The following is a 16763-nucleotide window of genomic DNA, read 5'->3' on the forward strand; positions in this document are numbered from 1 at the left end:
CCTTTGAAGACTTTATAGAATTTAGGGACAGAGTCAGAGATTCAAAGAAAAACAGACATTCTTCTGTTGGCTTTAAAGGAAAAAAAATTGTCATGCTGTGGGGTGGGACACTTGGCATGGAACTGTGGGTGGCCTCTAAGAGCCAATGGCCTCAGTTATACAACTTCAAAGCACTAAATTTTGTCAAAAACTCAGTGAGGCTGCAAAAAAGGACCATGAACATCATATGAGATCACAGCCCCAGACAGCAGCTTGATTTCAGCCTCGCAAGACTCTCAGTTGACATCCAGCTAAGCTGAGCTCTGATCTTGACCCATGGAAACTGAGAGATAATAAAGTTATGTTATCTTAAGCCACTAGGTTTGTAGAAAATTTTTATACAGCAATAGAAAACTAATACAAAATCCATTTCACAAAAGATTATTTTCCAATATAAATGGAGATTTCAAAAATTCACTTAAAGGTTAACAGCTCAATAAAAAATGGGCAAGATATGAAATGTTCTCCAAAAAAGAAATATAGCTGTTATTAAGCATATGCAAAAATACTCAACTTGACTTATGATCTAAGAAAGATTAAAAAGTACAACAGTATCATTTTTCACCACTCTGATTGGTAGAGATCAAAGTTTTATAATGATGTATTGTCTCAAGAGTGAGAAAACAGGAACCCTAATAATTTTTGATGGAATTATAGTGAGCGAGCAATTTACCAATGTCTACCAAAAAATTGAAACTACACGTGCTCTTTGACCATGAGTCCATTTCTGGGAATTTCAGTTTGTCTGAGTGATTTATTCTTATACAAAATAGTAAATACATGCATATGTATACACACATATATGTGGTTATTTATTACAACAGTGTTTGTAATAGCAAAACAAAAAATTTGGCAATACCCTAAGTGTCCATCATTAGGAACTAAATAACTTTGACACATCCAATAACAATAATGATGGGAGCACACTCATGTACTGGTAACGAAAGATCTCAACATCTGTTATTAAATGGAAAAAGAAAGATAATCAAATACTATATATGTATATGTAGGTATACGTGCTATCATTTTAAAGGAATAAATGTATACATATATAAATATATTCCTATATTGCAGAGAATATTTATAAAAATACATACGAACAAAAATAGCAACCGTTGTTGCAGAACAAAAAGAAATGCAGTGGCTAGGATATGGAATAGGTGTATAAAATAGAGTGATGATACAGAAGAAATACACCATGAAACATAAGAAAATTCCTCTTGAGCTCATAGACCCTTAAATTACTCTGAAAAAAATCAAAGAAGAGACACAAATTTTTAAATTGGTTAATTATAAAATAAGATCTTAAACCATATTTTAAATCAACATAGTAATTACTCAAATTGCTATCAAATCCATCTCTATAGCAATAATACTGTCACTTTGAATAAAATAACTTCTAACACTGACAGAGAAAAAATTGATTTTACTAAAAATATGTACTTTTCATTTGTTATTTCATTTTTTTTTCTTTTAACCTATGAAGAAAGGTAGAAAACTTAAAAATATCAAAGTCATGGTAAGCTTTAATATCAAAAGACAGGTTAACTCAGAATTATATACTATGAAAGAGTTCAGAGGTTGTTCCTCTTGCCTCTGTATCCAGTGTAAGGGGCACCAAACATCAAATTCTATTTATATCCTTTAGATAGGGTGATTTTTTTTTATGGTCCACTGGCAAGACAAATTTTGATATTCAATGTCAGATCAAACTACATAGAGTCCGGGGGGGCGGAGCAACATGGCGGCGAGGAGACGCTGCGAGTAAGATCTCCCATTAAAAAAAGTGAATAGGGAGGAAAAGCGGCAGGTCCCAGTGAGAACTGGGACACGGAAGATAAACGGGTGACGCCAGCAAACTACCCGAAGAAGAAAGTGGCCATAAAAGAGGACCAGAAGGGAGGGAAGCGCAGAACCCTGCTCCCCTCCCCCGCCACAGAGGCGGCACTCTCCGACCGCAGAGAGGACAACAAACCAAAACGGCCCACAAAACAAACGAGGCAGCAAGCGGACTGTGCGTGGAAAGGAACTATTGCAGCCACCACACCCCGTGAACGGGAGCTGAGGCGAACCCTGCAGGATCCGCCGCGGCGGTGAGCGAACGGCTCCGGGCGCCATTAGAGAAGAACAAAGACCCCTGGAGACACGCACACAGCCCTGGCTGCTGGTAAGCTGGCGCGGAAACGCGGCGCGCTCAGCCCGCTTGAAAAGCAAGTGCAGACCTGGATCGCGGCTGCCCAGGTCCCCGCGCCTGCAACCTAGGCTTGCGGGGAGACGACCTAGGCTTGCGGGAGAGCGCGGGGAGGTCCTCACTGAGGTGAAGGTCCCTCCCTGAGTGAGCAGGACCAGGCGCCCAGCAGCACGGGAGCTGTGCAAAAGGCGCCATTCCCGCGCCACTGAACTGGGCTACAGCCCGCGTCCTGGAACTGAGGGCTTTGAACTGAGACCCGGGGCACGAAAATTCGGGGCGTGGGTTCTCCACGACGGTGGGGCACAAGGCAGACACAGCACCCCAAAGCTGTTGAGGTGTACCCTACCATTCCCGCTCTGTTCTCTGTCCCACGGGGTGGGGGGAGGCGAAAAACAGCCCCCCAAGGACAATAGGAGAGATCTCTGGCGCCACCTAGCGACCAGGAAAAAAAAAAGTCACTAACACCCTATAAAACAGGACATTTCTTAAGACTGCTTGAAAAGGGCAGAAGGTTTCTGGAGGACCCAGTGGCCAGCCGGGAAGTTATTCCACGCCAGGCCCCTTCCGACCAGCAGTCTGAGCCCACAGAGGGAGCAGGCACCCACGTCCGGGGCAGACCGGGTGCGCAGAAGAGTGTGCCTGAAACCGGAGGCGCAGGGACTGCATCCCGCTTCGCCATTTGAGAACAGGACATTTCTTCAGTAAAAACTGCCTAAAACCAGCAGAAAGCTCCCCCAGAAGACAGAGATGGCTCCTGGAAGAGCCAGAGGGGAGCGGAGAAGTTCACCCAAGATGTCAGTCAGTCCGAGCAACACAGTGTCCCAACGCATACGACAAATTAGAAAACAGACAGTAGGGAGTAGAAGAACCACACGCAACCTAAAACTCCTCAGGAAAGAAGCACACCACAAAAAGAAAACCACTCCCCAGATTGCAACGACAGCAACTTGGAAGAACTTCTGAGCCTTCCAGAAAGAGAATTTAAAATTGCCATGATTAAAAAAGTGATAGATCAGAAGAAGGAAATTGAGTCCCTAAAGAGGGAAGTAAGAGAAATGCAGGAGATCAAAGAATTAATGGAGGAACTAAAGAACTCTGGGAAAAGCAATGAAAGCAGAATAGATGAAATGGAAGAACGAATAAGTAATCTTGAAGACACAGAAATAAAAAGAACCAAAACAGAAAAGGAAAGAGAAGTACGAAGGAAAAAGAATGAAGAAAGACTTCGGAACTATCTGACTCCATGAGGAAAGGAAATATAAGAGTTATAGGAATTCCAGAAGGAGAGGAGAGAGATGTAGGAACAGAGAAAATATTCATGGATATAATTGAAGAGAACTTCCCAAATGAGAAGAAGGAGCTGAAAATTGATATACAAGAAGCAAGAAGAACACCAAACTTCCACGACGAAAGGAAAAAACAGCAAGACACATAATAGTAAAGCTCCCAAGAATCCAGGACAAGGAAAAAATAATGAAGCTGACAAGAGGGAAAAAACAGATAACATTCAAAGGAAAACCAATCAGGCTGACATCAGACTTCTCTGAAGAAACACTACGGGCAAGGAGAGAGTGGAGGGACATAGTCAACAGACTCCAAGAAAACAGATGCCAACCAAGAATACTCTATCCCGCAAAGCTCTCTTCCTCCATGAAGAAAGAATATGGACCTTCCCAGACAAAGAAAAACTCCGGAATTTCATTGCGACTAAACCCCCACTCCAAAAAATACTACAAGGAATCCTAAAGCCAGAACCTCAGAGGGACGAATAACAACGAAAGAAGACCAAAAAAAAAAAAAAAAAAGTTTAAAGAATAAATAAATAAAATCAAAGGAAAGACAAACATAATGGCAAATACAGATGCTAACATATCAATATTAACTCTAAATGTAAATGGACTAAACTCTTCAATAAAAAGACACAGAGTTGCAGCCTGGATTAAGAAACAAAACCCAACCTTTTGCTGTCTCCAGGAAACACATTTAGCTACAAAAGATAAAAATAGGCTCAAAGTCAAAGGATGGAAAACAATCCTACAAGCAAATGGGCCAAAAAAGAAAGCAGGAACAGCTATACTTATATCAGATAAAACAGACTTCAAACTCAAGAAAATAAAAAGAGACCCCAATGGTCACTACATTATGATTAAGGGGACAATACTTCAAGAAGAAATAACACTCATTAACATATACTCACCAAACGAAAAAGCACCAAAATATATCAGACAACTGTTGTCCTCTCTGAAAACAGACATCAGAGAAAACACATATGTAGTGGGAGACTTCAACACACCACTATCAACAATGGATAGATCAACAAGACAAAAATAAGTAAAGAAACTAAAGCTCTAAATAAGGACCTAGAGCATTTGGGCTTAACAGACATCTATAGAACACTAAACCCAAAAAAAACGGAGTACACATTTTTCTCAAGCGCACACGGATCATTCTCCAGGATCGATCACATACTGGGGCACAAGACAAACATCAACAGATACACCAAGATTGAAATCATACCAACCATCTTTTCTGACCACGAAGGCATCAAACTAGAAATAAATCATAAAAAGAAGGCAAGGAACTATCCTACCTCATGGAGATTAAAAGCCACACTACTGGAAGACCACTGGACTAACGAGGAGATCAAAGAAGAAATTAAAAAATTCTTTGAATTGAATGACAAGGAGGACACCAATATCCTAAATGTATGGGATGCAGCAAAAGCAGTAATAAGAGGAAAATATATAGCAATAGAAGCTCACATCAAAAACAAAGAAAGAACTCAAAGAAACAACCTAATCTCGAAGCTCAAAGATCTAGAAAAAGAACAACAAAAAAACCCCAGAACCAGTAGAAGAAAAGAAATAATAAAAACCAAAGCAGAAATAAATGAAATTGAAACTAAAAAAACAATCCAAAAGATCAATGAAACCAAGAGCTGGTTCTTTGAAAAAATAAATAAAATAGACAAACCCCTAGCCAGGCTCACAAAGGAAAAAGGGAGAAAGCACAAATACACAGAATCATAAATGAAAGAGGAGAAATCACAACGGACACAGCAGAAATCAAAAGAATAATCAGTAACTACTATGAACAGTTATATGGAAACAAGTTCAACAATCTAGAGGAGATGGACAAATTCCTACAACTCTACAATCACCCAAAGCTAGATAAAGAAGAAATAGAACACCTAAACAGACCAATTACAAGCAGCGAAATTGAAATGGTAATTAAAAACCTCCCCAAAAACAAAAGCCCAGGACCTGATGGATTTACAAATGAATTCTACCAAACATTCAGAGACGAATTAGTGCCTATCCTTCACAAACTCTTCCAAAAATTGAGAAGGAAGGGACAATACCAAACACGTTCTATGAAGCCAATATTACACTAATACCAAAACCGAATAAGGACAACACAAAAAAGGAAAACTATAGGCCAATCTCCCTAATGAACACTGATGCAAAAATCCTCAATAAAATTTTAGCTATCAGAATCCAACAATGTATCCATAAGATAATTCACCACGACCAAGTTGGATTCATTCCAGGGGCACAAGGATGGTTTAACATCCGAAAATCAATCAACGTTATCCAACACATCAACAAAAAGAAATATAAAAACCATATGATAATATCAATAGATGCTGAGAAAGCTTTCGACAAAGTGCAACACCCATTCATGATAAAAGCCCTTGAAATTCTTGGGATACAAGGAACATACCTCAACATCATAAAGGCCATCTATGACAAGCCAACAGCCAGTATCATTCTCAATGGTGAAAAGCTGAAAGCAATTCCATTAAGATCTGGAACAAGACAAGGATGTCCACTCTCACCACTGCTTTTCAATATAATACTGGAAGTCCTAGCCAGAGCAATAAGACAAGAGAAAGACATCCAAGGAATCCAAATAGGAAAAGAAGAAGTCAAACTATCACTATTTGCAGATGATATGATAATATACATAGAGAACCCCAAAAACTCCACAGAAAAACTAATTCAACTCATCAATCAGTTCAGTAAAGTGGCAGGATACAAAATCAACACGCAAAAGTCAGTAGCCTTCCTATACACAAACAATAAATCTGAAGAAGAAGAAATCAAAAAAACCACCCCTTTTATTATCGAAACAAAAAAAATCAAATATTTGGGAATAAATCTAACAAAAGAGGTAAAGGACCTATACAAAGAAAACTATAAAACACTGTTAAAAGAAATAGAAGAAGACACAAAGAAATGGAAAGACATCCCCTGCTCATGGATTGGAAGAATAACATTATTAAAATGGCCATCCTACCAAAAGCAATATACAGATTCAATGCTATTCCAATCAAAATCTCAATGTCATTCTTCAAAGAAATAGAACAATTATTGATGAAATTCATATGGAATCACCAAAACCCCGAATAGCCAAAGCTCTACTGAAAAAAAAAGAAGGAAATGGAGGCATCACACTCCCAGACTTCAAACTATACTACAAAGCCATAATCATCAAAACTGCATGGTATTGGAACAAGAACAGACATACAGACCAATGGAATCGAATAGAAAATCCAGAAATAAACCCACAGATTTATGGTCAACTAATCTTTGACAAAGGAGCAAAGACTATGCATTGGAGCAAAGAAAGTTTGTTCAATAAATGGTGCTGGGAAACTGGGTCGCTACATGCAAAAGAATGAAGCTTGACCACTACCTCACACCATACACAAAAATCAACTCAAAATGGATTAAAGAACTAGACATAAGACCTGAAACCATAAATACATAGAAGGACATATAGGCGAAACACTACGGGATTTGCACATCAAAGACATCTTTACAGACACATCACCCAAAGCAGTGATAGTGAAGAGAAAGATAAACAGCTGGGACTACATCAAATTAAAGAGCTTCTGCACAGCAAAAGAGACAATAACAAAAACAAAGAGAAACCCCCACAACTGGGAGAACATTTTTGCACCCAACACTAATGATAAAGGACTGATCACAAAAATCTGCAAAGAGCTGATGAGACTCAGCAACAAAGAAAATAATCCAGTCAAAAAATAGGGCAGAAGAGCTAAAAAGAAACTTCTCTGAAGAGGAAATGCAAATGGCCAACAGACATATGAAAAAATGTTCAACATCACTTGTAATCAGGGAAATGCAAATCAAAACTACCATGAGATACCATCTTACACCAGTGAGAATGGCACATATTAAAAAAACTAGCAACAACAAATGTTGGCGAGGATGTGGAGAAAAGGAACTCTTGTGCACTGTTGGTGGGAGTGCAAACTGGTCCAACCACTATGGAGAGCTGTGTGGAGATTTCTGGACCTACTAAACATAGAGCTTCCATATGATCCAGCAATTCCACTCCTAGGTATTTACCCAAAGGACACAGAAACATCAATTCCAAAGAGCACCTGCACTCCTATGTTTATAGCAGCACTGTTTACAATAGCTAAGCTTTGGAAACAACCCAAATGCCCAAAAATAGATGACTGGATCAAGAAGATGTGGTACATATATACCATGGAATATTACTCAGCATTCAAAAAGATAAACACATGCAATTTGCAGCAACATGGATGGCACTGGAAGGGATCATGCTCAGCGAAATAAGCCAAAAAGAAAAAGAAAAATACCGGATGGTCTCACTCATAGCAGGAATCTAGAAAACTTAAATAAGGGACCAGGAAAATGAATATAAGAAAGTGAAAATCAAAATCAACAAAAAACTATGAACCAGAGACACTTTTTGGGGGGTGGGGAGCGGGAGGGGAAGGATTGGGGTCAGAATGGGGCGTTTGCAATTGTATGGGGAATATAAAAATAAAATTTAATATTAAAAAAAAAAATAAATAAAAAATTAAAAAAAAAAAATTAAATTAAATTTAAAAAAAAAAAAAAAAAAACTACATAGAGCCCATCCTTAAAAACGGTGAGACATTTAATTGCTTCCAAATGGCAGAGTATATATTTATGTTATGTCCATCTCAATCCTTAAGTAGCATAAATAGCTGTTCAACAATGGCCCCTTGATCATATTTTTCATAGCAAAATTTGATTTCTTGTCTACTGAATCCATAGTTTGTAAGTAATTATATAAATTTCCATGCATTGCCAATACATGTGTCAATAATGCACTGATTTTTCATATTGAGGTATCTACAAAACTCCTTTCATTCATTCCAAAAACTTCTAGTGATGGTCATTTGTCTTACCACACAGAACAGCTGAGTAGAAAAGAGAGCTAACAAATCAAGACAAGCTACTAAGATCAAGTTCAGAGTATGAGTCCACAATTTCAGCTGATCATAAAGTCTCTCCTCATTCTTACAAACTTGTGATTTAGTTCCCCTTTCCCTAAAACCAGCATATTATTCCATTCATTCTGTGTTTCAACAGCTATACACTCAGCGCCACTAGGCATCAGTTACTGTGTGAAGTGCTAAGAAAACAATGATGAAGATACACATGACTCTTGCATCATGAAATCTGTTTAATTTGTTAAATTATTCCTTTACTTTCACAAAGGAAATGTTCAATATCTTAAAATTGATAAGCACTGCTTTTAAATGCTTTTTAAAATAGCCATACTTAGAGATGTAATGAAATTTTTTCTATTAATGGAGCCAATAAAAAAAATTGGCTCAAAAAAATTGGCACAAAAAAATTGAATTGAAATTGGAACTCTGAAATTGAAAATGACTAAAATTAATTTTAAAGAATAGTTATTTAATGTGAAAGAAAAGTCATGCTTCACAGCGTGCCATGTAAAATACACCTTCCAGATCCATAAATGGTATTTTACCATCTTTGGGTCTTAAAATAATTTTACTAACTTTGCTGCTTCTTTTTACACTCATGTGGTTCAGTGACTAAGAGCCCCCTAGTGGATGGCAAACAAAAGAAAAACCTGGTGCAAGTTGCGCATTAGCAAAAATGCATTTTTACTTTTTTTTTAAGATTTATTTATAAAATACTAAGGTACAGGCCAGAGGCGCCAAGGGGTGAGAGAATTCACCAGAGACAGAGCAGGGAGCAGAACAGGCATAAGGACCAAAGTACATTGCTGAGGGGAGCAGCGGGCAAGACAGGAGAGGTCTGCCATGCCATGTGGGTATCTCCCTGGCCGGCTGGGAATTGAACAAGAGCCTCAGAGGCTGCGGACAGCTCCACAGCACTGCGCTCAAGCCACTGCACCACCAGCGAGGCCACATTTTACTTTTAACATCTTGCTAATAAAACATCTGCTGCAACTTTTAAAATTACCAAATAATAAAATACACAAATAGTTGTAGGTTTATACTATATAACAGATGACAATATCACTGTAGAAAAAAATCCAGATTCATATACATTCTATGACATTCTATGAAAAGACTGCTCTATCTGCATGTTTCACATACACCTAATCTGTAATTTCCAAATTCTCTCACAAACCTAGCTTCCTGAACCTCAAAAGCTAAAGAATGACCCTTAACAAAACTAGCTTATACACAAAAGGGTAACTTGCAGGCGACATGCATCTCATCCTTAAAGAAGGAATAGCTATCTAGTATTTGAAAAGTTGGAGGAAAGAGAGACTATTGTTTTTCAGATGAGAACTCTGTTCACTGCCCATGCAGCCCACATAGAAGGAAATCACGTCAGCAAAAGTGGAGACCTATGAAATTCATCCCAACTTATTTTAATATAACTCTCAATAAAATATTTCATATAAAAAAAACAGGATAAACAACAACCTATGTAGGCTTCTGGGAGAGTAGGTGTAAACTGGGACTGTCCTAGGCACACTGTTATATACTGCAATTCTATGCACAGGTCACTTAAATTAACAAAACTTGAGAATGGGTCCAGTTTAATTTTATTGAAAATAGGAATAAAGATTCTATTTTTTCACCTAATATTGACACTCAAACCATTAAAGATATTTATTCTAAAAGGACAAACTATTTGACTTCTTCTACACAATTATCATAACATATTTACATCTTTAAAAAAAAAAAGCCATACTTGGTCTGCTAGAGTCCATACCATATTCTAAAGCAATAAATGAATTGGCTTTTCAGTGATGAAATTAATGTAACATATACGTTTGTTGATTTTCAGTGGTGCACACTTAAAATTTATACAATGTTATAATCCAACATTATTTTACTCATTTTTTAAAAAAGAAATCTCTTAACTATTTGCTATATGAGAATATGTCACATTATCTCCAAGTCTACTGATTGATCATTTTGCCAATAAAAGACAAATATGCTCAGAAATATCAGTCACATTAATAATTTTTACTCTTCCATCATCTCCACCAATAATTATTGAGTGTGCCTAATTCAGTGAATATATAGTCATCTCTGCTCCCTTTTGTTTCATCTGATAATCTAAAAAATTAAGAAGAAATACAAGAAATAAGGTTATGAGGCCACTTGCGTTCAAGTTATTAAGATTCTTTTTTTCTTCTAAGAGAAGCAACACTTTGATCCTTTCTAGGTCCTTAGCTCTTTATAGTTTAATCTCTTTGTTAACTATACTTTGATTCCTTTTAAAAGTTATTTTCCTTTACATCTTTTTTATCTTCTTTCTCTCATCTTCATGTTATTTTCCCTCACCATATATTCTCAGATAATCTTTTGGGGAAAAAATATTAGAATTGTACCACAGTTTCATAGGACATCTCATACAGATAGGTTACTTAGTCTTCATAGCATATGTAACCACACTTAAGTAAATATAGATAGATACATCTGACTGAAAAGAACCATTATTGAAAGATTAATTCATTCTGATCCAACTTCAGAATAAACCATTTTGTACGAGTAAAATTTCACTTACAGTAGCAATTTAAAAAATGCAGCCTGAGTAGATATTAACAGGTCTCATCACAAGAAGAAAATTTATAACTGTAAGGTGATGGATGTTAAGTAAACTTTCTGTGGTAATTATTTCATCATATATACATAAATCAAAGCATTATGTTGTATACCAACAATGCTATGTGCCGATTATATCAATAAAACTGGGAAGAAATTTTGCAATTTTAATGTAGCAAATATGCACATAATTCCCTCTTAATGTCTTATTAAAGTATAATTTACATCCAGTAAAAAGCATATAGATCTTAAATGTAACACTACAATAGCTATTAACAAATATATACAAGCAATAATCTATATCCCTGTCAAGGTACAGATCATTTCCATCACTCTAGAAAGTTCCCTCAGGAACTTTGTGTTACAATTTCATCTACCACACCTCTGGCCTACACCCCAGCTCTTCTACACAAAAATAAATAAGATCTTTTAAAATAAATAAATAAATTTGATGTCAGTTACAGAATAGTCATAGAAGACTTTGATCAGACTGTGGAAATTCCTCTCTATTCCTAATTTGCTGAGAATTTTTACTAAAAATAAATACTGGCACTTACCAAGTTATTTTTTCTTTATTGAAATAATATGATTTTCTTATTTTCTTAAAATGATAAATTATCATGATTTTCAAATGTTAAACTAATTCCACCATCCTGAGATAAAAAGCACTTGGTCATCATGTATTGTCCTATTTACATATTGATGATTCAATTTGCTAAATATGTTTAGAGTCTCTGCATCTTTATTTACGAGGGATGTTGCTCTGTAGGGGCTTTTCTTTCTTTGTAAGTCTTGGTTTTGGTATCAAAGAAATATTGGTGAATAGAAATTAGGAAACAGTCTCTCTTCAATTTTCTTGAATAGTTAAATAGCATCATGTCTTCCTTAACAGTCTAATTAGAATATACTCGTCATATCATTAGGATTGTAGTTTTATTTCTGGGAAGATTTTTGACACAAATGTAATGTCTTTAGTACATAAAATGCTATTCAAACTATTTATTTCTTCTGGAATGAATTTTGATAATTTGTGTTTTTTTTTTAATTTGTGTTTTTCAAGGAATTTGTCAAGTTCATCTAAATTGTTGGTTTTATAGGCATAATACTTTTCAAAACATCAGCACTTAAATATCATTGATGAGTGATGACATTATCCCTTTGTTCATATTATAGGTAATTTGTATCTTCTCTTTCTTTCCCTGGTTAGTCTGTCTAGAGGCTTAAAATTTTTTATTGATCTTCTCAAAGAATCAGCTTTTGGCTTCATTGATTTTCTGTGTCACTGATTTCTGTTTTAATCCTTCTTAATCTTTACTCTTCTTACTTGGTTTAATTTGCTTTGCTTTTCTATGTTTCTTAAGGTGAAAGCTGAAATCAATTTTTGAAACCTTTTTTATTATCAAGTAAAGATTTCCAGTGCTATAAAGTCTGCCCTCATACTGTTTTAGTAATATCCTATAAATTTTGATGTTGTGTTTTCATTTTAATGCAATAATTCAATTAAATTTCTGTGTTCTCTTTTGATTTCTTCTTAGATCTGTGGGCTATTTTAAAGTATGTTATTTAGTTTTCAAAGGTTAGGAAATTCTCCAGAGATCTTTCTATTACTCTTTTCTAACTTAATTCCATTTTGATCAGAGGACAAATTTTTTATTGCATGCATTTCTTTCAATTTAATTAGAATAGTTTAATGGCCATAATAAGGTCAATCTTGGTAACTGCTCTGTGTAACCTAATAAGAATGAATATTCTGTTCTTGCTTGGTATATTGCCTAATAAACATCAATTAGGTCAAGTTCACTGACCTGTTCAAGTTTAGATACCTTATTGATTTTTTGGCTATTTGTTCTTTTAGTTATAAATTGAGAGGAAGATAATAAAATCTCTGATTATAATTGTGGATATGTCTATATGTCCTTTTAGTTTTACCTGTGTTTGCTTCATGTATTTTGAAGCTGTGTGTGTGCCTGTATGTGTTTATAATATCCTTTTAATTAACTGGTCTGTTTACAATATGAGGTAACGTCGTTCTTTATTCCTGATAATATTATTTGTTCTGAAATCTATTTTGATCTGAATATAACCACCCAACTTTCTCCTGGTTATGAATAGTATGATCACGGTATATCTTCAATTCTTTTAACTAATTTTCTCCTACTTAAAGTGCGTTTCTTATAGACAGTTTAGTTTGGGGACTGCATTTACTATCTGACACTCTGTGCCTTAGGGTACATTATTAAGCCTGATGTGTTACTTGTTCCCTTTCCTCTCCCACTCTTTCTGCCTTCTAGTGATACAGCTTGGTGTTTCATTTTATCTCCTTTGTTGATTTATTACCTATAACTGTTTATTTTAGGGTGTCCAGCACATATCTTTAACATACCATAGTATCCCTTCAAAGATACTCTAATACTCATTAACTCAAGCTAAGGTCTAAGGTCAACTTGGTATTCATAATTCGATAAATACTAAGGGTCTATGTGTAAAGTTCTACACTAAGACTCGTGAAAGAAGTAAAATGGCATTAAGCAGATCAAAACTATTACAGCAGGTAGGGAAAAGATTAAAGCTCCTTAAAAAAAGGAACCGTAAAATACTTTTCTACCCCTCATAGTTCAAGATCCATAGAGATTTAAATTTAAACCATAGAGATTTAAACCAAAGCTGCTCCTTTTGAAGCCACTAGTTTCTGAACAGTATAAAAGAAACAAATTAGTGATAATCTTTTAGATTACAATTATATTCCCTTTCAGTAGCTCCATTTCACTGTCCAACTAAAACACTGATAAAAGACACATTCTTTCTTTGGAGAAAGAATTCAAAGGGATCATTGACATATGCCTAATAAATTACTATAGAATCTGTATTGGAAAAATAATAATAATAAAGGTTTTTTTTGCTGATAATAAGAACTGAATTGTGCTTGAAGAGAAAGTATTTTCTAAATAAAAATTTATAGTGAAATGTAATAAGTTCTGTTTTCTAGGCATTAAACTTTAACTTCTTCCCTGAGTAAAATAATTCTTAGAAACAAAAGGAAGCAACAGTTTGACTCCTGTAAGGGTGAAAAAAAGGATATAATTACAGGCCACTTTGAATCATTAAAGTATGTATTTACTAGTAATGACTGTCAGGCATCAGGTGAAAGAAAACAAATACTACAGATCTTGTCTCCCCACAACAGGTCAGATTCTATTTGTTCAAACTAGTACTTTGTCAATGAAAGAAGCATTAAGAGATACTATTGAAAGAGATGCATTTGTTCTTATCACTGCTTTCTTCAAAGATGAGTGATAGGCTTCTAATTTTCTTACAATGATGAATTAATTACTCATAAGTTTGCCAGATTTATTTTTAAAGTTTACAATTTCCTACCAATATTCATTTCAAAAGGATAACAATCTATTTTGTGACCCAGTATTTTAGCATTTCCTTTTTTTCTTCCTAATCTTGCCTTTCTGAGCTCCAAAGGAAACTATATCATGCAGCTATCTAGTTTTTGAGGAATGAGTTATGTTCCCATTATCCAATTTATTTAATTATCCCTTCATTCATTCATTCATTTAATATCCTACCTCCATTGGTTTATCAGCTGTTTTTCTTCATCCAAGCTCAGACACCCTGACCATTACATTTGCAATCTTACAGACTTTCTTGGTTCCTAAAGTCCTGTGTAGCAGGCACTGTTAATGTCCAACACACACTGCCTTATCACTCACCATCCCCTTCATAGCAATGTCTTCTTATTGTATTTGTAACGCTCTGCCTGAGTGCTCTATGACCACAAGAACATGCTTGGCCAGTGAATTCCAGTGGTTAACCCCTTAACCCCTCAGAAAGAGCCTTAAACCAATATCAAAGGAAAATTATGGACAATATGCCAGACTCCTTGCCCATTATGGGATAATTGTCATTCTATCCGGACTCCCTTAAATCCCAATTACATTTGAGAAAGAATTACCAAATGAGGTAACTTGCCTTTGAATGTCCCCAACATTGTGTTCTTATTCTTATAGGATTATTCCCATCCCCTACCAAAGGCGCCTGGAAGTGCCTTCCAAAGAAACTATTAGCACTCAAATCTTTGTATGCTTAAGGTAGACAGGGTTCCAAGAAGGCCTCTACATTAAAATTCTTGGGTTCCTGAGATTTCCCACTGACATGTGTTCACAGTATCCCAGACATTAAAGTACCATTGTTTTGCCCAAAGTTAGAATTATACTGTTTCACTTATGTTACTTTTCAAAAGTACTGGCAAAGTCATCATTTTATTATTCTCTATATCTCAAGACACAGCAACATATTTGGTAGTGATCCCCAGTTATCTCACCTGTTAGACCTGAATGATCAGAACCCACCATCCTCAAAGTACAATTTAGATTTGTTCTTCCTCAAATGCATGACTTCATAATTGTTCACACACACAAAAAATGTATCGAGCACTTCTAGATGATAGAAATAGCATAAACCGGAGTTCTCTATAAATTTCTCAATTCAAACAGTGCCATATGGAATAGAAAAATAATCTTCCCATGAAAATTTCTCATTTTCCCCTTTCAGAGGCGGGAATATAAAGTTCATAAACATTATCTTTAAAAATCTAACTCTTAGAACAAGGAAGCCCATAGAATTGAGTCAAATGCTAGTAATAGAGTTTTAGCCCATGGATATATCAAACTCCTGAAACTTTTTCATCTGTATTGTTACCTGCTTGGAAAATCACCTCATCCTTCAACCTAAAATGAGACATTGGGAGACATCACTAACCTTCTCCACTCAATTAACTCCCACTTCCAATTAGTTCCATCAACATACACTCTCTATAACATCCTAAAATCATCTTGTATTCATTACCATTATTATCCATTTGTCTTTCTTAGGACAGTAACATCCTATCTAAATTCCCTGTTTTATTTCACTTGTTTATTCCAGAAAATCTGATAACCTGACTCCTTCATCAAACTTGATGTTCAAACCTATATAGCTCAAGTTTTGAACATCACTTCCAGCATTTATATAAAACATATGGATATTTGCATTACATTTAGACAAGTCACTGTTGCCTAGACATTTCATGTATTTTCACTTGTTTTGGAATGAAAATTATATGAAGATATGTTTACCTAAAGATTAAACAAAATGTTTACCTGTCTGAAGCTATGTCACTGGCAATTTGGTGCTTCAATCCTGACCCATTTTTAATAGAATCCTGTCTTGTGAGCCCATGAGATCGACTTTTCTCCACTGCAGGTACAGTTAAGTCACCTGAGGGTCCTTGGAACTGAGCCTGTTCATGTAGTTTTGCTTTCTTCTCCTGGGGTGCCTCCTCATTTCGCAGTCCTCGAAGACCCTTTTGATCAGGTTGCTGTGGTGTATTAGATCCACTATTATAAAACCAGGCTCCTGACTTAGTGAGGATTTCTTGTTGTTTTCGGCACAAATTACATACCCACATAACCTGCACGTGAATACATAGGGAAAAGAAATTAGTATTTCCAAAAAATGAAACAAAAAGTGAGACAACTCAGACAACAAAAAAATTATATGGTTATCCTTTCTGATGTTAAAACATAAAACTGGCTAACTGTTACCATTAATTAAATCACATACCCTTTCATTTCATTTGTTAGAATAATTGAGATAGTGTTTACTAGCAGTAGAAAT

At 35.7% G+C, this 16763-nt stretch overlaps 1 protein-coding gene across 2 annotated transcripts in view; it reads right to left on the reverse strand.

Moving 5' to 3' along the window:
* Nucleotides 1-16559, reverse strand: part of RIMS2 (regulating synaptic membrane exocytosis 2) — a 323781-nt gene extending 307222 nt beyond the window's left edge. For both annotated transcript variants that reach the window (XM_054692040.1, XM_054692039.1), the window contains exon 1: nt 16247-16559. In XM_054692040.1, coding sequence (XP_054548015.1) covers nt 16247-16554 — 308 coding nt within the window. In that variant the 5' untranslated portion in view covers nt 16555-16559. The remainder of the gene's footprint in view (nt 1-16246) is intronic.
* Nucleotides 16560-16763: the final 204 nt, after the last annotated feature.

This window comes from Talpa occidentalis, unplaced genomic scaffold (assembly GCF_014898055.3).
Source record: "Talpa occidentalis isolate TD23 unplaced genomic scaffold, MPIMG_talOcc4v2.1, whole genome shotgun sequence".
Classification (NCBI taxonomy): Eukaryota; Metazoa; Chordata; class Mammalia; order Eulipotyphla; family Talpidae; genus Talpa; species Talpa occidentalis.